Raw genomic sequence first — 23,862 nt, 5'->3', positions numbered from 1 at the left:
TTATTTTCTGAGCCTAGAACCTAAACTGTTTCACATATAAACACACCTTATTTTTGCAAAACTTATTTTTTTTTTTTTTAGAAATTCAATTACTGTGAAAATAGAAAGGAAATCATAAAGAGTAGTTCACCATCTAGGAAAATCTGGGTGCCAGTGACAACACTGCTCCCATTATTTGAGCCACCAAGACCACAGCCATGTGTCAGTCAACGTTTGAAGCCATAATGCTGCCAGTGATTCTGAGTGTGTCTCCATCTGACTATTTGTCATGACTTCTGGTGCAGGCATGCCTGAGCATGTCCTCTTCTTTTCTATCTCTTTCCTATTTCAATTAGGGCAATATATTTGATATCTGAGAATTTTATACGTAGGTAAGTTATATAATATGCAAACCTTGTGTCAGAGTAGGAAAGGGGGTATATTACAAAATATTTGTTATAAAAAGGACCCATGGAGGCTGGCAGGGCTGAGAGCCACTGATTTGGCTTCTCAGATCACAAGGTAATGACTTCATCCATTCTGACTTCCAGATAAGTGCTTAAACTCTCCCAGCAGTCACAGCGGAGGAAGTTTGAAGAAGGGTTCTGCTTGCCACCCCACATGACTCCAGCCCTAGCGTTGCGTAAAACAGGACCTTCGTCTCTCTGGGGTGGAGTGAGGGGAAGCAGGGACTCCCCCAGCCGTCGTCAACTGGAATGAAAAAGCTGTTTCTCAGCAGTAAGGTGGAAGCAGAACTGGGTTGTGCTACTTACAGAGGTCTTCAGTGGCAGCTGGGACGAAGGCGGCCATGGACTCGTAGAGATCCTCGTCACAGCCAGGGTTGAGCGAGCATTTCATGAGCAGGTCTGTGGAAAGGTGGGCCATGGACTCGTATACAGCGTCAGCCTCCTCCCCTTGCATCAGCTCTTCTTTAATGTGACTCTTGAGCATGTCCACTGTTTCCTGAAAGAGAAGGCAAGGCCCAGAGACTGAGGCAGCCTGGCTTTCTGTGTGGAACTTGGCTCCTGATGGCACTGTGGCCAGCAAAGGTTTCTGTGAGTCAGGATTGCAATTGTTTGTGTGTATCTGTATTTTCCCACCTAACTGAATGCTCCTTGAGGCCAGGCTTCTCATCTTTTTTAGTTTCTTTCCTGTATTTTGTTTTAATCTTCGCATCTTCCTAAAACACTAAGCACAGAGTTAGGTGCTCAAGAGATACTCGCTGAATGTCCAGTGACCAGAGGATACAAATTAAAAATTACTTTCCTATGGCCAGGCATGGTGGCTCACACCTGTAATCCAGGACTTTAGGAGGCCAAGGTGAGTGGATCACCTGAGGTTAGGAATTCGAGACCAACCTGACCAACATGGCAAAACCTCATCTCTACTAAAAATACAAAAATTAGTGGGGCATGGTGGAGAATGCTTGTTATCCTAGCTACTCTGGAGGCTGAGGCATGAGAATTTCTTGAATCCAGGAGGCAGAGGTTGCAATGAACCAAGATTGCGCCAGTGCACTCCAGCCTGGGCAATAGAGCAAGACTCTGTCTAAAAACAACAAAAAAAGTTACTTTCCCATGAGCACCTATTAAATGTCAAGTATGATGCTAGGTATTTGCCTATCCCCTATCTCCTGTAATCCATTCCGCTACTGCTTGAGAAAGGTATAATATTCCCTAGTTTACAGATGAGAAAAACAAAGCTCACGCAAATCTAGTATCTCACTCAAGGGCTTGCAATCCTGATTTTTTTTTAAATTGCATTTGAGGTTTTGGAGTACATGTGAAGAACATGCAAGATTGTTGCACAGGTACACACATGGCAGTGTGATTTGCTGCCTTCCTCCCCTTCACCTATATCTGGCATTTCTCCCCATGCTATCTCTCCCCAACTCCCCACCCCCCACTGTCCCTCCCCTGTTTCCCCTCAACAGACCCCAGTGTGTGATGCTCCCCTCCCTGTAAAAATATGGAACGCTTCACAAATTTGTGTGTCATCCTTGCACAGGGGCCATGCTAATCTTCACTGTATCATTCCAATTTTAGTATATGTGCTGCTGAAGCGAGCACAAGCAATCCTGATTTTTGATCTTTCTTCTACACCCTAGTGGTTCCTCAAAAGGGAAAAAAAATGACATAAGAGGGTGTGAGCTTTACTGACTAGCCACAGAAAAATTCAAATGAGCTGAACAGGAATGCAGCTAAGGTGTTCTCATACTGTGTGTAGGCAGAGGTCACTCCACAGCCTGTTCCTTCCGCAGGCTCCTCCAAACTGTCAGGAACCCTGTGTTTCCAGGGGTTCTGGCCTCGGTTTTATGTCCTATGTGCTCAAAAGGAGAGATGGTCTGGGATGAAGTTTCCTGACATCACAAAGGTTCCTCTCCCGTCCCCCCTCGCCATCCTGCCCCTCCAGGTGATTGTGAAGCCAGAGAGGTAACTTCTCTGAAACCTCTGCACAACTTTTCCTGGTAAGAAATGTCAGTGTTTCACAATTCTTATTTCAGCATCAACCCACAAAAGTCCTCATTTTCACCACCACTACCCTAAGATAGCTAATCTTTTTTTTTTTTTTTTTTTTTGAGGTGAAATCTTGCTCTGCCATCAGGCTGGAGTGCAGTGGCATGATCTCAGATCACTCTAACCTCCATCTCCTGGGTTCAAGCAATTCCCCTACCTCAGCCTCCCAAGTAGCGGGGATTACAGGTGTGTGCCACTACACCTGGCTAATTTTTTGTATTTTAGTAGAGACAGAGTTTCACCATGGCCAGGCTGGTCTTGATCTGACTTCATGATCCGCCTGCCTCAGCCTCCCTAAGTGTTAGGATTACAGGCATGAGCCACCGTGCCTGGCCAATAGCTAATCTATTATTGACGCTTTGTTAGTTTTCTCACAAGACCCAGTAAACCAAATGACAGCTTCCAAATGTTGTAAATTCAAGATCTGGCCTTTGGTTTTGACGTGGTGAAAAAAGGAAATGAGAATAGTTCTAAGAGGCCATAAGCAACACCAAGGGACAATCTTTCAGTCACAATGCTGAAGCTGCATCGGTTGAAGGTGACCATAGTGAGAAAGCAAAGATGATATGACCCAGATTAACTTCAGTGCACACTGAAAGTGCATCTTTAATCATCCCAGTTAAATAAACAGGATAACAAGGCCAGGCTTTAGCATCAAACTTGGTGCAAATCCTGTCTCTGCCCTTAATAGTTTGTAGCCCTAAGCACAATGACTTTATCTTTCTAAGCCCTTTTCCTCTTTTGTAAAGTAAGGCTTGCAATACTGTCAACTTCAAAGGATTGTGGTGGGGATTAAACGAGATAATACATTCTCAAATCAAATACATTCAATAAATACTAGTTGCTACGATGAACACAGTAGATTCTTAATAAAAATGATTGGCATGGAAATGAAATGCTACATTTGGTACATTTGTGACTTTAAGAAAAAGCTGAGTAAATACACCCAGACTGAGAGCACCTTTTAGCCTTATTTATGTCAATAATGCCCAAAACAAGGACTCGTGCCATTCAAAACACTGATACACCTGTAAACACTGGGAAGTCCCCTCTGTGTGCCTCCCTGAATCAATCACTGTCTTATAGATTTTCCAACACAGAGCAGGGAGTTAAGTTTCTGGGGCATGTCAAACTCCCTCCTGTTTGGAGGTCGAGAGAGGTTTGTGTTTATTGCTCCCTGTGAGGTCACAGCCCCATGTGAGAGGCTGAGCTATTCTCAGGTACCCCATGAGAGTCTGTGAAGAAGGAGGAAAACCAGGAAGGATTGGGATCAGGAAGAGCAGCTGCTTCCCGGACATCAGAGGCAATCCTGGGGCATGGGATAAGATGCAGACATGGGGGGCAATCAGCTTCAAAGAAGGACCCAGAAGTCAGTGTTCAAGGAGGAGCTGAGGGCCCCAAACCAGATGATCAGATAAAGACTGGGTGTACCTGCCTGTCTTAAGATGGGACCCAGGCAGGGGGTTAGAAAGAGAGAGCAAGGCTGTCAGCGGGAGATGGGCCTCAGAGTTGCTGCCCTGATGCCTTTCCAGGTGCATAGCTTTTTGTGGTCTCTGCTAAAGAATAACCAAGCCTAACAGTTCACCTGGGCCTATAGGCCTATAGGTTCACCTGAGGCAGCTGGGAGCATCCCAGCAAGGTGCCTTGGAGGTAGGTGGGGAGGTGGGATGGGGTGGTCAGCCTCTACCTTCAGCAGATTCACTCTAGAAATGTTTCTGTAAATTCTTTGAAGGTGAACCTCAGTGTTTTATAGAAATGATTCCCTTTTACCTTCAAAAGAACTCAACGACTGGAACTATGATTATCTTCCTTCTGCATATTAGGACACCGAGAGAGGATATGTGACTTGCCCAGTGTCACAAGACCAACAAGTGTTGGTACAGGAATTTGGACCCAGGTCCATGTGACTCTAGGGCTCATTTCTTAAGCCCACACACACTGCCCACACCCAGAAGAGGCACACGAGGACATGCTAGAGATAAAATCTGTGGGTATTTTAGGTGGAAAGGCAGCCCTACAACCACAGAGTGCATTTCTACGCCTGGGCCCCTCCTGCCTTGACCTTACCACATACTCGTCGATGAACTGCCGCAGGTCTCTGAAGCCGTGTTTCTCGGCGATGGTGTTGGGGTAGTGGCCATGCTTGTTAGCCACGCTGTATGCCTGCAGGGCTCCCGGGCAGGTGAGCAACAAGGCAGTGAGGTTCTTCAGTCCATACTTCGCAGCAAAATGCAACAAGGTGGGCAGCTCTTCATTCCTCTGATCTGAAAATCATCAAGGAAAACTGAATTGACAGATAAAAATAAAGGCGCAGGGCGTCCTTCTTCATGGAGATGAAGCTGCCGAGACTAGCATGGCGACTGTAGGCACCCAGTCATTACTCACTGCTTGATTGACCTAACATCTAACAGCTTCCTTCAGGACACCACTGAAGATCATGTCCTCAGGTGCAGAGGAAATAATTATTCTTTTTGAGATGGAGTCTCGCTCTGTTGCCCAGGCTGGAGTGCAGTGGTGAGATCTTGGCTCACTGCAACTTCTGCCTCCTGGGTTCAAGTGATTCTCTTGCCTCAGTCTTCCGAGTAGCTGGGATTACAGGCATGCACCATGCCCAGCTAATTTTTGTATTTTGAGTAGAGATGGGGTTTCACCATGTTATCCAGGCTGGTCACATACTCCTGACCTCAACTGATCTGCCTGCTTCTGCCTCCCAAGGTGCTGGGATTACAGCATGAGCTACTACGCCTAGCCCTAACATTTTAATTAATTAGCAAATCTAATACTTAATACCCTGCCATCTTCTCCAACAAGACTAGAAAATCCTGAGAGAAAGTACTAATTCAAAATGTGCTGACTTTTTTTAAAAGGCCTAACTAGCAGCCACAAAGTACAATAGGAATCATGTTTTGAACTTCTCTGCCAAGTTCAGAGTATGAATTTTAAAGCTATTGTTTCAAGCTGATTAAAAGAAAGAAGTTCATCCTCTTAGCCCTTATTCCTGATTTCATGATAAGTACACCAAGTAATCCTGGGTATGTTCCTTAGACTTTCTGCAGCCTTTAGCTCTCAACCAGAAAATACTTCCAGACTCTCTCAAAAGGACCTGGGAGGGTTAGTAAGATGGTATTCAGTGGGATTCATATTTAGGAGAGATTCTGAACATTGGTCTTAATGCACACAAGCCCCACCAGGACGTCAGTTCACTCTAATTGGTGGGAAGCAAAGTACTCTAGAGAGGTGTTGGGTCCCCACGGACCTCTCCACCTACTGTTATCTGAATATAGCAAGTTGAACTCAACCAAGAAAATGGACATGCTTGGGTCTGTGGAGCTGGGGACAAATCTCTTTTTTCATAAATGTTTATTTTTAAGCCCAACAAGTTTATAGATATATAATATTTACATACAAATGTCTATTTTTTAACATGACAAACCCAGACTTCTATTCCAAATATGACCCTTGAGATGAAGGGTCTGAAAATATTCCCATGATCCTAGATTGTCAGGCTATGAAATACTTTCCCTTGAGCTCTAAGCTTAATAGAGAATAGTCAAACCACAAAAGTGCCGCAAGAACATTCCATAGTAGGAAAATGGGGAGAGGCAATACGAAAGAGAATCTCCCAGGAGGAGGCCTTGAAGGTCATGTAACCTCATCCTTATGGTTCTCTTAGGCTACAGAGGGATGGAATGTAGGCAGAGGGTAACCAGAGACTTGGGTCCCATTCGTGCAGTGCAACCATGGCATGCAGGAAGGGTGGTGTCCTCAGAGACGCTACAATGGGCAACCTGTCCAGAACGCCCAGCACCATCCCTGTGCAAGGTGTGTGACTCTCCCAGCTCCCAGCATGTCCCATGTACACAAGAGGCTGCTCCTCCCTCATTCAACAAGTACTTGTTTAGAGCCTATAGCAAGCCAGCCACCCAGGAACAGTTCCAGCCCTCACTGAGCGGACAGCCTAGCAAAGAGGACAGACACAGCTGAGGAGTGCTAGGACAATGGCACCCAACGTGCTGGTGGTCGGGGGGTGCAAAGCAGGTGAATGGAACCTACTGGAGGTTTGGAGAAGGCCTTCCAGGGGAAGTGCTACCTAAGCTGCTATAGGGAAGTGAGAGAAGTTAGCCAGGTGAACAGCAACCAAGCCGGGAGGAAGAACGGTCATTCCATGAGTCTGTGGCAAGAGACAGGAGGAAAAAGCTCATACCTCCTGCAGAGCAAAGCACAGAAAAGCCAAGAAGGAGTGTGGAGAGAGATGAGGGCTTGTTTCCAGATTAAGCAGTTCAGATTTTATCTAGAAGGCAAGTGGGAACCTCCCTTGACAGAGTATACAGCTTACCCGTTCCTCATGCTATCCCTATGAGGAATAATTATAACGAGCTCCGCTGGCTTACGCCAAACCGATTTAAAATCACTCATTGCCTACTCCTCCGAAAGCCACCACATGTGTTTTGAGAAGGCGGTAAAGTATTCAGATTTGTAATTTAGAAGAATGAGGCTACCTAGTGAAGAATGAGTCCTTATCAAAGGAGAGATTATAGAGAAGGGACCCAGAAGAGTCCCAGCAGAAAGTAAACACATATGTTGACAGGATGTTGATTTCCTGAGGTTTGACTGTAGACTTACTTGTCATCATATCTTCCTCTTCCAGCTGGTTGATTCCAAAGAGGTGCAGTCCACTTGCAGGGATATTGTTCTTCAGGGATTCGGTTAGCAGTTTGTCAAGGGTCTCTGTGTTGTAGGGCACAATTTTAAAGGCCTGAATACAAAAGTGAAGATGGTCAGATGTGAAATCCAGCTCTCTCCCATCCCACAGATTCAAGATTGCTAAGCCTTGAGCAGAAATTACATGCCCAGAAAGCTCAGGTTTCCTTGCAGTATCCTTACCTGACACATGAATTCCACAGGATTTGCAGCATTGGACAATAAATTCCCAATTTCTTCCATGTCAGTATAATAGCTGATAACGGTTTCACACACCACTAAGTCTCCGGAATATATCTTCAGAGAAACATTCCCAGATGAAAGGTCTGAACAGAAGAAAAGATACTATCAAAATTCCCACGAAGAAAAAGCACCCAGGGAAAAGTGGCTGTGGATACACACACTCCACCTGAGTGTCAAGGACACTAACTGGGGCCTGGAAGAAAGATCTTGGAAGTGAGCTAGGGCTGCAGTGAGGGAAAGGGTGGAAGTGAGCTGGGGTGTGAGTGAGGGAAAGGGTGGAGGTGAACTGGGGTGGGAGTGAGGGAAAGGGTGGAGGTGAGCTGGGGTGGGAGTGAGGGAAAGGGTGGAGGTGAGCTGGGGTGGGAGTGAGGGAAAGGGTGGAGGTGAGCTGGGGGAGGGATGAGGGAACAGGAATGGGTGGAGGTGAGCTGGGGGGGAAGAGGGAAAGGGTAGAGGTGAGCTGGGGGGGATGAGGGAAAGGGTAGAGGTGAGCTGGGGCGGGATGAGGGAACAGGTGTAGGTGAGCTGGGGTGGGATGAGGGAACGGGTGGAGGTAGCAGGTGAGTAAACCAGCACATGGCAGGGCTGTGGGTCTCAGCAATTATCCTCATTGGGTCTGCAACTTAATTTTCAAAAAATTTTCATCTTTTTCCTCACTAGTGTAGGCCCAGTGCCTCAATGAACAGGAAGAAAATTCAGGTTTAAGGCACTTTACACAAAGGCCAGTGGTCACAGAAGGAGGGAAAATCATGGGAGGTGAAACTGTGTCTCTGTCACACTGGGTGGGCTGAATTGGTTCACTGCAAGTCATGAGCTGCTGTCATGACGACGTGCTCTCCCTGGGGCGGGATGCTATACCACAGGAAGGGGTTTTGAGGGGGAAAGAGAAAATTAAAAATAACACCAACCACAGAGATTCACAAAAGAGGAAATGCGACAACAGAGACCATGGAAAAATATTCACCCACACTAATAATCAAAGAAGTGCATATGAAAACAATGGACTACTCTCCAAAGAGTATCCAATTAGCAAACACATTTAAAATGGTAATATCTGGCATTGGTGACAGCATAGCAAATAAGCAGTGGAGTCCTACATCATCACATTCACAGGGGGCTACTTACTGGGAGCTTTCACGGAAACGGTGTACTCATTCTCCAGCTTGGCTTCCATCCTCAGAGAGGGAGAATCCTCAGGAGAAAACTCTGCCTCCGTCGCCACCCTGTCATCCAACTTACATCTCACAATAACGTAGACAGTTGTTTCTGCCTGAAATGGGAGGACAGTCATTGTCCCCTCTCCCTCTCAGATCCCCGTAGGGTGCTGGGCCTGAGGGTCTCCCCAGCTCTACTGCCCCAGCTCTACTGAGGGTCCTCTGGGGCAGGGTAGACTCAGTGGTCCAGTGCTGGACAGTGAACTGTTTGCTACCAATCCCAACGAGACAAGTCACAACAACCGAGAGTAAATATTTATAGCAATTGAATGGAATCCTTTTATGTCTGTTGAAGCTGATAATAATAATACTAATAAAATTTGGCTGGGTGTGGTGGCTCAGGCCTGTAATCCTAGCACTTTGGGAGGCTGAAGTCGGAGGATCATTAGGTCAGGAGTTTGAGACCAGCCTGGCCAACATGGTGAAACCCTGTTTCTACTAAAAATACGAAAACTAGCCAAGCGTGGTGGCAGGTGCCTGTAGTCCCAGCTACTCAGGAGGCTGAGGCAGAAAAATCGCTTGAACCCAGGAGGCAGAGGTTGCAGTGAGATGAGATCGTGCCACTGCACTCCAGCCAGGGCAAGAGTAAGACTCTGTCTCAAAAAAACAAAACCAAACCAAACCAAAAAAAAAACAAAAAAAAAAACAAAGAAACTTAAGGCTGATACTTAATATGCCTTTTTTTTTTTTTGTGAGACAAAGTCTTAGTCTGTCATCCAAGCTAGAGTGCAGTGGTGTGGCCTCAGCTCACTGCAACCTCTGCCTCCCAGGTTCAAGCACTTCTCCTGCCTCAGCCTCCCAAGTAGCTGGGACTACAGGTGCCTGCCACCATGCCCAGCTAATTTTTGTATGTTTAGTTGAGACAGGGTTTCGCTGTGTTGGCCAGGCTGGTCTTGAACTCCTGACCTCAGGTGATCTGGCTGCCTCAGCCTCCCAAAGTGCTGGGATTTATATGTCTTTTTATTTCATTTTGCATAGCATTTCTGGTGTATTTTTTTAAATGAAATCATTGGTCCATTTCAGAACTGTACATCTTCTTAGAAGTCCTTCACCACAGATAGCTTGAGAACACTGGCTCTAGACCAGTCTTGCTACTCAAGGTGGAGCCACGGGAGCAGCAGCATCGGCATCCCCTGGAAGCTTGCTAGAAATGCAGAACCTCAGGCCCCTCCTGGCCCCACTGAGCCAGAGTTTGCATCCCAATAAGATGCCCAGGTGACTCCCATGCCCCTTGCAGCGTGAGAGAAGCCCTCCTGGGCTCTGCTCTTCATGCAGTCCTCCTTCACTGGACTTTACCATTGGGCAAAAAGAACTTCTTGGGCAATTAATTTTCCCAAAGCATCAAGCACTTTGAATAATTCTTTTAGCTTGCTTTAAGATCTCACACCAAGCCTGCCAAATGGAGTAATTCTGCTTGTGCTGGTTACGTGGGGAATGAGCCTCTCAGGCTGAACTGGTAAGGGCAGTCTCTCCAAAAAACGCACGGGGTAAGGAGAGATTTCTGGCCATAGCAAATCCCCAAATGTTCCTCCTAAGACTCTGCTATAGTCCTCAGATTAGCCCTTCATGACAAGGGCCATGAGAGGGTGTGGCCAGCTTGGACTTTATGACAGGTAATGGGGAGGGCAGTGATCCTGGCTGCTGGGGGCTGCTGAGGCTGCACACACATGTGCTGTGGTGGTTGTCCCTCCTGCTGCAGGCCCAGCCCTGTCCCACCTGCACTTTCTGCCAGGAAGCATGAGGAGCCAATGAGAATGTGTATCTCCCCTACTGACAGTCAGGATCCAATCCCAGCCTGCCCCTCTCCCTCCCCCCAGGATCCAGAGGCCTGAAATCGGTAACAAGGAGAATCCTGGGTTCACAGGCAGTCAAGACGGGAATGGGACCCTGGAAAAATCACGGAGGTGAGCGAAGGAGATCACACTTTGGTTCCAACCCCCCTTTACCTATGGGCACCCAACAGCCTGACCAGAGGGGCATTGGAAGGCAGGAAGTGGCATGGGAAGATTTAAAATGGAAATGTCCATAAAGGCATGGCCAGTAAGGCAAAGGAGTGAGATAGGCTGAGTATAGAGAATAGGGAATATGGGAACCCCCTAACTAGGGGATGCACAGTCCATGTAAAGGGTTGCTCAGCCCCCCTGCCAATCGTCTTTGGCCTAATATGACCAGATTCTGATTCAAAGGAAGCTGGAAACAAAGATTTTTATGCCTAACTTTTAAAAATAATTTTAAAAAGTAAAATATAAAAATAAAGATGGGAGTCTCACCATGTTGCCCAGGCTGGCCTCAAACGCCTGAGCTCGAGGGATTCATCTGCCTTGGCCTCCCAAAGTCTTGGCATTCCAGGTGTGAGCCGCTGCACCCAGCCAATGTCTAACTTTTAAAACACTGTGCAGTCTTGGCCAGGTATGGTAACACATACCCGTAATCCCAGCATGTTGTGGGGCCAAGGTGAATGGATCACTTGAGGCCAGGAGCTTGAGGCCAACCTAGCCAACATGGTGAAACCCAGTCTCTCATAAAAATACAAAAAAATTAGCTGAGTGTGGGGGTGCACACCTGCAATCCCAGCTACTTGGGAGGCTAAGGCATGAGAATCACTTGAACCTGGGAGGTGGAAGTTGCAGTGAGCTGAGATCTCACCACTGCTCTCCAACCTGGATGACAGAGAGAGACTCCATCTCAAAAAAAAATAAATAAATAAACACTGTGCAGTCCAAACGAAACATGTCTGATATGGTTTGGCTGTGTCCTCACCCAAATCTCATCTTGAATTGTAACTCCCACAATTCCCACATGAGAGGAGCTTGGTGGGAGATGATTGAATTATGAGGGGCAGGTCTTTCCCATGATAGCAAATGAGTCTCATGAGATCTGATGGTTTTAAAAAGAGGAGTTCCCCTGCACAAGTTCTCTCTCTCTTTGCCTAATGCCATCCATGTAAGACATGCCTTTGCTCCTCCTTGCCTTCCGCTATTATTGTGAGGCCTCCCCAGCCATGTGGAACAGTAAGTCCAGTTAAACTTCTTTCTTTTGTAACTTGCCCAGTCTCGGGTATGTTTTTATCAGCAGCATGGAAGCGAACTAATACAATGTCTATCAGTTAAATCTGGGCCAAAGAAGCAGTTAGCAACCCCATGTAGGAAGTGCTTGCCAAATGCCTCGTGGCCTCAGCTGGCATGAAACCACTCACAAAGGTGAGGAAGTCAGTGCTGCCCACTGCCAAGGCTCCCATGCCCTCTTGCCTCAAGGAGCCCACAGAGCCGTTTTAGCAAAGAGCTTGTATCCATTAAGGAAGCATTCTGCTGCTATGAACTATCATAAATGTCACACATTTTTAATTAGGAAAGGAAAAATAATAAAAAACCATCAGTACTAGCGTAGGATTCAAATGGCAGTGGCTCATCAATCGGGCCACATACTCAAGTCCTCATTTAAGATATGCCCTACCCCTGAAAATGCTAGTCGAATGATGTATGACATTAATCTGATCCCTTTAAAAAGCAATATTGGGCTGGGCACAGTGGCTCACACTGTAATCCCAGCACTTTGGGAGGCTGAGGCGGGTGGATCACAAGGTCAAGAGATCGAGACCATCCTGGTCAACATGGTGAAATGCCGTCTCTACTAAAAATACAAAAAATTAGCTGGGCATGGTGGTGCGTGCCTGTAATCTCAGCTACTCAGGAGGCTGAGGCAGGAGAATTGCCTGAACCCAGGAGGTGGAGGTTGCGGTGAGTCGAGATCACGCCATTGCACTCCAGCCTGGGTAACAAGAGCGAAACTCCATCTCAAAAAAAAAAAAAACAAGCAATATTGGCCAGTGAGTTTCAGCCATCAAGCTTCAAGACTTCCTTGGGCCATGGTGGTGGCCAGCGATGGAGAAGCAAGCTGTCAGATACCCAAGATGCATTTCCTTCCTCCCAGTACTAGGCTACCAGGAAGAGACACAGGCCTCTAACTCTCAGGTTAGCATTAGTGTCTGGAATGCTCCTGTCTGCTGGTCTCCTGGATGCTCCATGTTACTGATCTATAGAATAGAAGTCTTAGACTGATGACACACATCTCCCTGGACTAGTCTCTTTCTTACTCAAGGGAACTCGATGTGTTTAAGACCCAGGTAACAGGGTACCCAAAGGAAATCCCAAAGGAAGGCTGCAATTATGCTGAGGTGCAACATGAGAACCCGCTCTCTTTACTACAACAAATGCATGCATTTGAAAAGGCCAAGTGTTGACATCCAGCTACCAGGCCCCCAGCAGTGCCTACCCCACAGCGAATGCGGTCCGGCTGCACCACCATCAGGTTCCCAGGTGACGTCACCGTCGGCAGGCTCTGCTGCTTTGAGTAGGAAACAGGCTTCTCGTCCTCAGGCTCGGTGTCGGTGACTGAGTCACAGCCAGAATCTATGAAATAGATGACACCGCTGAATGGGAATGGTAGGAAGGAGAACTGGTGGGCACGTTCCACCCCATGAGAACCCCAAACATTGCAAAATAGGAAATGGCTCTGAAGGTCGAACAAATACAAGCAGAAGGGACTGACTCAGGAAATCATGAAAGAGGACCTAGTGGGGAAAAGCCAACCAGCATGTAGGCCACAGGGTAGGATGACAGCAAGAGGGAAGACAGTGGTGGAGGGGAAGGCCAAAAAGTCTGAGGTTTGGTCTTAACCAATGGGTTTCTGGAAGCTTTACCTCCAGACTTCCTGTAGAGACGAAGAGGAGTGAGGAAAGGAAGGAGGCCCTTTCCCCTTAGGTGGGTTCAAGTAGGGACTGTCCACCTAAAGGTCATTCTTGGAACATCAGGTAAAATCTGCACTGTCCAGAAAGCCACTAGGTCTCAGGGTAACGGCTAGTCAATGTATCCCCTCTGGAAGCAACAGTGAAAAGCAATTATTTTCAACGAACCTTAGATAAATCGGGAACACTCCTACCATGGGAAGATTAGAGCATGCACAGAGTCAGTGCTGGTGAGCAGGAGTGTGCAAATGTGTGGGGTATTGGCTCAGAATGAGATGCTGCTGAGAACCTACCAGAACTCGAAGGCAGGGGCTCTTAACCAGGAACTGTTAATTGATAGACTTACCTCTGAGGTTGTGTGCAAGACTGTGTGTGTGTGTGTGTGTGTGTGCATATGCATGCACATGTATATCTCTTGCCTATACTTTTCTGGAGATGGTTCAAAGCATCAGATCCTCAAAGAGGGACAGAATTCAAAGATAGTTAAGAATGGTTGAGAGGGCCAGGTGCGGTGGCTCACACCTGTAATCCCAGCACTTTGGGAGGCTGAAGCAGGCAGATCATCTGAGGTCAGGAGTTTGAGACCAGCCTGGACAATAGGGTGAAACCCCATCTCTACTAAAAATACAAAATTAGTCAGGTGTGGTGGCACATGCCTGTAATCCCAGGTACTTGGGAGGCTGAGGCAGGAGAATCACTTGAAACTGGAAGGTGGAGGTTGCAGTGAGCTGAGACTGTGCCACTGCACTCCAGCCTGGGTAACAAGAGTGAAACTCCATCTCAAGAAAAAATGGTTGAGAGGAGAGAGAAGTTTCATCAGTCTCTTTTTTGGGCTTGCTCTCATTCATTCCTTAACCACTTTTACAACCAACCAAATGTGTTAGGTACTTGAGGGAACCTAAGGATGAATCAGACGCTAACCCTGCTTTCAGAGAGTCCATCATCTAAAAGGATAGGAGAGGTGAGAAGCAAGGGTTAGTTGGCTGATTCCTGCAGGCTGGTTTCCTGGGAGAAAATTGGCCTCAGAGAGTTTATGGCAACTGTCCTGGTAGAATGCTAGGGTTACAAATCAGCTGCTGATAGGAACCCTAGAAAGCTGCAACCACAGCCTTTCACCCTAGACCCTAGGTCATGTTAGGAAGAGGCTGTACTTACACAACCATAAAGGCTGAGGTGGGGGCATGGCCACAGGGCCACAGTACCACCGTATCCTATTGCTATAACTACAAGGCACTGATCCCTGGCCTATTCAGGTCAGGGGAGAGACCAGGGCTTCTTCCCTAGCCATGCAGCTTAAAAGCTACATAGCCTAGAGTAGAGGTCCCATCCCAGAGCCTGGATCTGACTGCTGAGTGTCTATGGGCTGCCCCAGAGAGCAACGTGCAAAGAGGCATGTACTCTTGCCACTATTCCCCCTCTGTGATTTTTCCCAAAACATGCCACTGCAGAAGGCCTATTTGAATGCTGCTAAAGACCTTGGCAGAATCTAGTGTTAAAAGGTAGAGCAAATGACCCAGGGTGTTCTAAGCAAGGTGATAGGTTTTTAGCAGGGCATCAGAACCACCAGTCTCCTCCAATTCTCCTTTGTAATCCTCCTGGCTCTCCTCTCACTCCCTGCAAAAGCAAACACAATAGGCTGGCATTTTCTCTGCTGGCGACGCCCTTCCCCACACCCTTCTCTCCTTGACTGATCACTTCTAAAACAGCCAGGGCCCATCGCCCTGGACAGAGCTATAAATGCCACCCAAGCAACCCTGACCCAGCAGAGGAGCTTGTAATGGAAAAAGCCAAAAAGATAGGGACAATTCATAGTCGTCTTCTTAAGTTTCAGTTAATTATTATGAGATTCCTGGACACATCATTTTAAAAAATATTTCTGAGATTCCTCTGGGATAAGAAAATAATCCCATGGACTTGAAACATTCAGTCGGTTACTTCAAACAGACAGAAGCTCCTTGAAACTATGTCTTGCTCCAGAACTGTTTAGATACTAGAGTGGCCACAGTGGCTGGAGTGGCTCAAACTCTTGCCAGTTACCTATTGTAATATATCACACAGGCATTACTTCTTTGGGATGGATCCACAGTGCAATCTACCATTGTTTCAAGAAAGAAAAATCCTTTATTTCTCCCAAATTACTGACCCACTAGCCTTCTGGCTAAAGAGTCAAAGCTCTAGTAAATATAACTTAGAAAAGAATGGAGAAAATATAAATTAGTCAAATGAGAAAGGAATGGTAACGACACATAGGGAAATTTTAAGAAACACATTGAGTGAAAAGTCTATGTTAAGAATTCATATTAAAGTGAGAACTCCTTGCTAAGAAAAGCTCAGTGCAGCTGGGCATGGTAGCTCATGCCTGTAATCCCAGCACTTTGGGAGGCAGAGGTGGGAGGATCACTTAAGGCCAGGGGTTCGAGACCAGCCTAGGCAACATAGAGAAATCCTGTCTCTACAAAAAAAAAAAAAGAAAGAAAGAAAAGAAAAGAAAATCTCAGCACAATTTTAATAGAAAAATATAAAGTATTGAAATTGTCTTTAAAGAAGTAGAAAACCTGACTAAATCAATAACCATGAAAAAAAATGTAACAACCATGAAAAAACCTTCCTCAGTTTAAAAATAATATTTAGAGTAAAAGCCACACAATCTTCTTTGAATTGAATTTAATTCTGGACAATGTTCTTCTCTACAATACTAATTTTTTTCTATCCTGGAAAACTCCATTTATATAGGTATTATGTCTTCCAGTAAAGTTTTAAAAAATAATAAAGGATAGTCCTATTTTATATTAAAGTTATTAAAAACAGAATGGACACAGCAACTGAATACAAGAGATAGTCCAGAATTAAAGCTTCATTCCCCTAAAAACTTAATATGGAATTTAAAAAAGCATTAAAAACCAGTACAAAGACATTGTCAAGAGAATGCAGCAATAAGCCGTTGTCTGGGGGAAAATAGTTGCAAAAGACATACCTAATAAAAGACTTGTGCCCAAAATATACAAAGAACTTTTTTTTTTTTTTTTTGAGATGGAGTTTCACTCTTGTTACCCAGGCTGGAGTGCAATGGCGCAATCTCGACTCACCGCAACCTCCGCCTCCTGGGTTCAGGCAATTCTCCTGCCTCAGCCTCCTGAGTAGCTGGGATTACAGGCACGCGCCACTATGCCCAGCTAATTTTTTGTATTTTTAGTTGAGACAGGGTTTCACCATGTTGACCAGGATGGTCTCGATCTCTTGACCTCGTGATCCACCCGCCTCGGCCTCCCAAAGTGCTGGGATTACAGGCGTGAGCCACCGCGCCTGGCTACAAAGAATTCTTAAAACTCAACAGGCAGAAAATAAAAAGCCTGATTTTAAAAAAGGGCAAAAGACCTGAACAGACACTTCATCAAATAAGACATGTGGATGGCAAATAAGCCATCTGTATATCTTGAAAAGATGGTCCACATCATATGTCATCAGGGAAATGAAAACTAAAACAACAATGAGATAGCACTACACGTCTATTAGAATGGCCAGAATCGAGAACACTGACACCACCAAATGCTGGTGAGGGTGAGGATGTGGAGCAACAAGAACTTGCATCCTTTGCTGAGGTTCTTCGCCTTGCTGGTAGGAATGCAAAATGGTACAGCCACTTCGGAAGACAGGCTTACAAAACTAAACACAAGCTTACTAAACAACCCAACAATCATGCTCCTTCGTATTTACAAAAAAAGAGTTGAAAACTTACAGTCACACAAATACCTGCACACAAATGTTTATAGCAGCTTTGTTCATAACAGCCAAAACTTGGAAGTGACCAACATGTCCTTCAGTAGGTGAATGGATAAAGTGTGGTACCTCCAGACAATGAAACACTATTCAGCATTAAAAAGAAATGAGCTGGCAAGCCCTGAAATGCCATGGAGAAAACCTGAACGCACATTACTAAGTGAAAGAAGTCAATCTGAGCCAGGCGCAGTGGCTCACCCCTGTAATCCCAGCACTTTCGGAGGCTAAGGTAGGTGGATCACCTGAGGTCAGGAATTTGGGACCAGCCTGGCCAACATGGTAAAACCTGTCTCTAGTGAAAATACAAAAATACGCCAGGCATGCTGGTGCACAACTGTAATCCTAGCCACTTAGGAGGCTAAGGCAGGAGAATCGCTTGAACCCAGGAGGCAAGGGTTGCAGTGAGCCAAGATTACGCCACTGCACTTCAGCCTGGGAGACAATAGGGAACTCCATCTCAAAAAAAAAAAAAAAGAGGTCAATCTGAAAACACACTGTATGATTCCAACTATATGACGTTCTGGAAAAGGCAGAACTATGGATCAGTGGTTGCCCGTGGTTAGGAGGAAAGAAAGAATGACTAGGCAGAGCACAGAGGCTTTTTAGGGCAATGAAACTACTCATATGACACTATACTGGTGGGTGCATGTTATTAGACATTTCTCCAAACCAATAGAATATACAACACTAGGTGAATCCTAATATAAACTATAGGCTTTGGGTGAGTGATAATGATGCATCAATGTAGATTCATCAGTGGTAACAAATGTGCTACTCTGGTGCAGGATGTTGATGGAGGTGGGGGGAGGCTGTGTATATGTATTCAGGGGCAGAGCAGACATGGAACTTCGAGTGCTTTCCACTTGATTTTGCTATGAACCTAAAACTGCTTTAGCATATAAAGTCTATTCAAAAATATTAGCCGGACATGGTGGCATGTGCCTGTAGTCCCAGCTACTAGGGAGGCTGAGGTGGGAGGATTGCTTGAGTCCAGGAGGTAGAGGATGCAGATCATGCCATGCACTCCAGCCTGGGTGACAGAGAGAGACCCTGTCTCTAAAAAAAAGAAAAAAGAAATCAATACAGACTAAATGAAATGGTTAGTATGAAGGATGATTCAGCAGATGGTGCTAGAAAATATTATCTATGAGGGAGAGGGAAAAGTGATGGGTATTATTTAGATTATTCCTGATTTTTATAACTCCAAAATGAAATTTAGATGGATTTGAGATTAAAACCCAAAATAAAAATAAGCAAATTTTAATAAACCCAAGCCCAGGTTAGTGGGGAGATTAAGAATATATGTCTGAGCATTTTACCAGTGGTTAGGGAAAAGATTTGTTAATCAAACAAATAAAAAAAAATCACAATCTCAATAAGCCAAACTTGATAACATGAATTTAAAACTTTAGTAAACAAACAAAAAACTAAAATCTAAAATCTACAACAGTGTCATTCCTAATAGCCAAAAGATGGAAACAACCCAAATGTCCATCAAATGATGAGGGATAAACAAAATGTGGTATGTCCATATAACAGAACATTACTCAACAATAAAAGAAAGAAATTTCAAAACAACATGTTGTAGATGATAAATAGATATACCTTTTCTTATTAAAATAGATAAATAAAAATGAATGATGTACTGACACATGCTACAGCATGGATGAATCTTGAAAACATTATTCTAAACAAAAGAAGACAGTCGTAAAAGACTACACATTATATGATTCCAATATGTGATGTGTCCAGGACAGTCAAATCTATAGAGACAGAAAGTAGATTAGTGGTTGCTTTGGCTTGAGGAGATTGGCAAGATGGTGGGACAATAGCTAAGAGGCATGGAATTTTTTTCTGAGGTGATGAAAATATTCTAAAATTTTGATTGAAAATATTCCAAAATTGAAAATACTCTAAAATTGATTATGGTGAATATTGTATAAATCTGTGAATACTTGAAAAACAATTGAATTGTACACTTTAAATGGCTAAATTGATAGTATGTGAATTATACCTCAACAAAGAGGTATAATTGTTGGCCAGGTGCAGTGCTTCATATCTGTAATCCCAACACTTTGGGAGGCTGAGGAGGGTGGATCACCTGAGGGTAGGAGTTCAAGATCAGCCTGGCCAAAATGGTGAAACCCCATCTTTACTAAAAATACAAAAATTAGCCAGGCGTGGCGGCACACACCTGTAATCCCAGCGACTGGGGAGACTGAGGCAGGAGAATCACTTGAACCCAGGAGGCGGAGGTTGCAGTGAGCCGAGATCACACCACTGCACTCCCACCTGGGCAACAGAGTGAGACTCCATCTCAAAAAACAAATGAACAAACAAACAAAAAAGGCAAATCACAAACAGTTTAAAAATTTGAAGTAAATATGAAAAGATGACAAGAGGTTAATCTTAATATATGAAGATGTCATAGAAAGCTCTTTAAAAACACCCCAAAACCATTAAGAAGACAATTCATAAAAGAAGGAATACAAATTACCTTCCCATTCAAACAAATAAAATGTCATTCATTCTCATTAATCATCATGAGAATGCAAATGAAAATACACTTTCTTGCTATTTTATCTTTCAAATTAGAAAATGCTGTGAAGTTCTCAGGGCACTGTTTAGAGGTAACTGGAGGACAAACACTCCCTAGCTGCTGACCGAAGTACAAACTGCACAATCTTTCTGGAAAGCCATGTGTCCACATCTAGAGAAAGAGGAGGCCTTTAAAATGCTCACAGCATTTGCAACATAATTCTATTTCCAGAAGTCTCTCTTAAGAAGAAAAATAAAAGTCCAAAATAAAGATTCTGAACCAAAAGGCTCTGCACCAGTAAAAAAAAAAAAAAAACTGAAAACAACCTGAAAGAATATTCAAAACATTATTTTCAAAGAGTTCTAAGTGACGTGGGTAAAAGCTTATGGCATGCAGAGCAAAAAAGCAGGATATAAAATTATATCTCATATGCGGCAGGATTTCAATTATATAAAAAATGCATTTTAAATGGTCAGAAGAAAATGTGCAGCTGGATTCTGCATGCTTCTTTCCTCTCTCCCTCCCTTCTTCCTTCTATCATTTTATGTATTTTAGTATTTCCCATCATGAAAAAGCATTTCTTTGATAATGGGGGTAGGGTAACAGAAAAAGTAGCAACTGGCTCTATTAGCTCATCATTTTTTAAAAAATAGGCACAAAACCAATGCAATCTATTAGCTAATCATTTTGCCCAAGAGCCCAGCTTGACACAAATGAGATTGATCCTAAAAGTGCCATACATGGCAGATATTTCCCAGCATTCAGACAGGCCATATAAAATACAGTTCCTTCCAGTAGGTCCATTCATTCAGTCACCTTAGATAGCCACTGGCAGCTCGCTCATTTCAGGAGGTCAGGCAGGATGTCATTCATTCTGCAGGGTTATTCTGGTGGCGCTGATTGACAAGCCACAGTGGCCTCTTCCACAATGCACTATGGGGCAGGCAGAGTCCCAGTAGGGCCAGAGGCCAAGTACTTTAGCAGATTAAAAGTTTCCTTCAAAGGAAATGCCCACTCAGACATAAGCACCGCTCTAACCCACCTGACAGTGTGGGGTGGTCTCAGACCTTCCCACTTGAACATGTAGATCCCTCTTGGACTACTTCCCCCTTTGAAGATAATATCACCTTTGCTGTCCTGAGACTCAAATAATAAATGTTTGAGCAAAGGTACTCTGAAAACCCCAAGGATCCTCCTCAGTGTAAAGTATTATTAAGATGCCAATAGCAACCTCACTGCTTTAAAACTTCACAACATCCTCTCAGCTTTTATGAAGTCTAGAGAAACTCTGGAGACATGATTGAAAAAGACTTTCTGTGTGCATCTGGTTCTTGAAAGTATCATCTATAAAGGATCCATGTAATAAATACTCCTTGAATTCATGGCAGGAAAAGTCTGTCTCTTTAGAGAACTTAACTGCTTTTACTTATTAGACAAAAGGAATGAGCGAACATTGGTATATTTCACCTTTGGCCCTTTTTGCTGGGTAGCTTGGTGACAAATTTTGTTCTTAATCTCTTTCATACTCCTGTCCAGGTCCTTGGTCTTGCCTATTTCTCTTTTTTATATTGTGTTTAATTTTGAAGACTGCTTCAAATACTTTGGAGATCCAGTCAGTATATGAGTCACTGTCTCTCAGACCAGCGTCTGCTGAAAGTCCTCAGGTATGTTCTTTATGAGAATTGGTGTCTGGGCTTTTCATTTAGATGATAATGCCTTTTAAATGGGATGCAAGAACTTCTCAGATTATCTGAATGACCACGTTATAAGGGAGTCCTACCACAGGATTCTGAGCCTGTGTTTGTGTCTGCAATCGCTTTGCAGGTAGGTCATGCTATGCTAAATGTCAGAGGTTACTGAGGAAAGAAGGGGGCAGGATGATATGGAAATGAGGCATTTGTGCCAACTGAACACAAGGAGATTTTCCTGTACACTACTTTAAATAGAGAAATGTAGTGGGAGATCCAAGCCCCAAAATAACACAGGGGAGATGCAGCAAAACTCCCAACAGATTGGTGAGTACCACAGCCTCCATGCGGTGCACAGGACGCTGCCACAATAAAGCAGCATCCTCTATGACAAAACCAACGTGGTCCATTTGCCTTTTATGTATTTTATACCTGTATTTATGTCTTATTCATTTGTTTTGCTTTCAGAGTTGGGAAAGAACAATAAACATAAAGAATTAAATAGGGCCGGGCGTGGTGGCTCACATTCTGTAATCCCAGCATTTTGGGAGGCTGGGGTGGGCGGATCACCTGAAGCCAGGAATTCGAGACCAGCCTGGCCAACATGGTGAAACCTCATATCTACAAAAAAGTATAATAATTAGCTGGGCGTGGTGATGTGTGCCTGTAATCCCAGCTACTCGGGAGGCTAAGGCAGGAGAATTGCTTGAATCCAGGAGGCAGAGGTTACAGTAAGCCAAGATCACACCATTGCACTCCAGCCTGGGTGACAGAGGGAGACTTCATCTCAAAAAAAAAAAAAAACCAAAACAAGAGAAAAAAAAACTGAATTAAATATGTATGACTATAGAACATATAAATTTAAAAAGTTAAATATGTCTATGCATATTTAAACAACATCAAAATCATTAATTTGTCGCCACTAAAGCTTCGTAATATTTTTTTCCTTTAAGGGGAATCTACACACTATTTGGATCTGAAAAAAACTGTATGAAGTTGAAATGCAATAAATATACGTATGCACCTGGACCCATATCTATGCTATATGGAGTAGCTCATGCTAGGTAAGAGCTGGTGACAGTCATTATTATCACTCATAATGATAAAGATCAAAGTTCCCCTTTATTAAATATTATGGGGACTGCTCAATAGTCCTAATCTCATTTAATCCTCAAAACAACCTTGTAAGATAGGAATCAATGTCTTATTCCCATTTTATAGATGAAAATACAGTACCCAGAAGGAATGAAATTACTCAGTCAAGGTCAAGCAGCAGCACGGAGCAGAGGTAGGAATCCACCCCCCACCCCCAGGTACCACTGCCCTGCCTCCCTTCTAGATGTGGCCCAGGGCAGTGGAAGGTGGCATCACTTCCTATTCCTGGTCTGGGAGTGTGACTCTGAAACTCATGAGACACAACCTGGAGCTTGGGCTGTCACTGACACCTAAAGGTGCTGCCTTGTTCATAGCAATGCTGCCTTGGTTAGGTATGTGGTGACCCGCCGCCGTGGCAAACAGGCACATTCCAAGGATGGGGTTTAAGTCAAGAAATATTTCATGCCAATTGAACCAGCCAGGATCCCATACGCCCTAGCAGCCTCCAGCCCAAGGCTGCACACTCCCATTTTCCAACTGAGCTTTCACACCACAATGCTTACTGCCTCTTTTCACTACACCATGCCTGGTACTCAGTTGGCGCTCTGGAAGGGGTGTGGAAAAGAATGACGTTTGCTGATCTTGGAGAATGTTTTTCAGAAGACGCAAGCTAACTCCTCTTGTAAGGCAATATTGAGCCTTGAGAAATGCATAAACAAGCATGGTTCTTAAAAACAAACACAACTGTCATTTTTTGAGCAGTTACAACATGCCAGGAACTATGCAAAACACAACAGAAATTATTCCATTTTATCACAGCAACTAGATTGGTATCCTTCTGCACATTTTACAGCCGAAATCTAAGTACAGTGTCCAAGTCACCCAGTGTGCGCTATAAGGCAATCTAACAACAATTTAACCAAACCCATGCTGTCGTCCATCTGCCAGGGTTTCCCATACCATGAGCCATGCACCCTAGTGATAAAGGGTTGATTCTAAAGTGTACACCATCAAGTTGGATGATAAAGAATTTTTATAAGAAAAAAATAAAGCATATAGCAAACGTTCAAAAACACTGAACGACACATTAAGAAAGCAATCCGAAGAGAGAGATCCAAGATGGCTGATGATTAGCAGCTCGGGCACGTACCTCCCAGTGAAAGCGCAAAGAACGAGAGGACGCCACACTTTCAGACGAATATTAGTTGCTCACGGACCACGAGATTCCCAGTGGAGGAGCTCCACGGGTCGCCAGGGCGACTCTTGTGGCCGGCGTGGCGGTTTTGCTGGTGCCTTAGTACGCCAGTTCTTGGTGCAGAGTCCGGATATTCCCGGGCAGAAAAGCACCATCAATCTTAACACCGCT

The 23,862-nt window shown here is 44.5% G+C and overlaps 1 protein-coding gene and 1 non-coding gene across 3 annotated transcripts in view; both read right to left on the bottom strand.

Annotated features, from left to right (window-relative positions):
* PIK3AP1 (phosphoinositide-3-kinase adaptor protein 1) overlaps nucleotides 1-23,862 on the bottom strand; it is a 138,733-nt gene that overhangs the window by 55,888 nt on the left and 58,983 nt on the right. For both annotated transcript variants that reach the window (XM_021672918.2, XM_021672919.2), the window contains 6 exons: nucleotides 12,926-13,062; nucleotides 8,565-8,709; nucleotides 7,380-7,522; nucleotides 7,119-7,251; nucleotides 4,563-4,759; nucleotides 753-942 (listed from right to left, as the gene is read on the bottom strand). In XM_021672918.2, the coding sequence (XP_021528593.2) occupies nucleotides 753-942; nucleotides 4,563-4,759; nucleotides 7,119-7,251; nucleotides 7,380-7,522; nucleotides 8,565-8,709; nucleotides 12,926-13,062 (945 nt within the window). The remainder of the gene's footprint in view (nucleotides 1-752; nucleotides 943-4,562; nucleotides 4,760-7,118; nucleotides 7,252-7,379; nucleotides 7,523-8,564; nucleotides 8,710-12,925; nucleotides 13,063-23,862) is intronic.
* On the bottom strand, nucleotides 1,942-2,048 carry LOC135274141 (U6 spliceosomal RNA). Its single transcript, XR_010341933.1, has one exon. It is a non-coding gene; the product is annotated as a U6 spliceosomal RNA (small nuclear RNA).

This window comes from Aotus nancymaae, unplaced genomic scaffold (genome assembly GCF_030222135.1).
Source record: "Aotus nancymaae isolate 86718 unplaced genomic scaffold, 86718_ANA_hifiasm-v0.15.2.pri h1tg000010l, whole genome shotgun sequence".
Classification (NCBI taxonomy): Eukaryota; Metazoa; Chordata; class Mammalia; order Primates; family Aotidae; genus Aotus; species Aotus nancymaae.
Note: the sequence above shows the minus strand (reverse complement) of the source record. Positions and strands in the feature narration are given on the sequence as shown.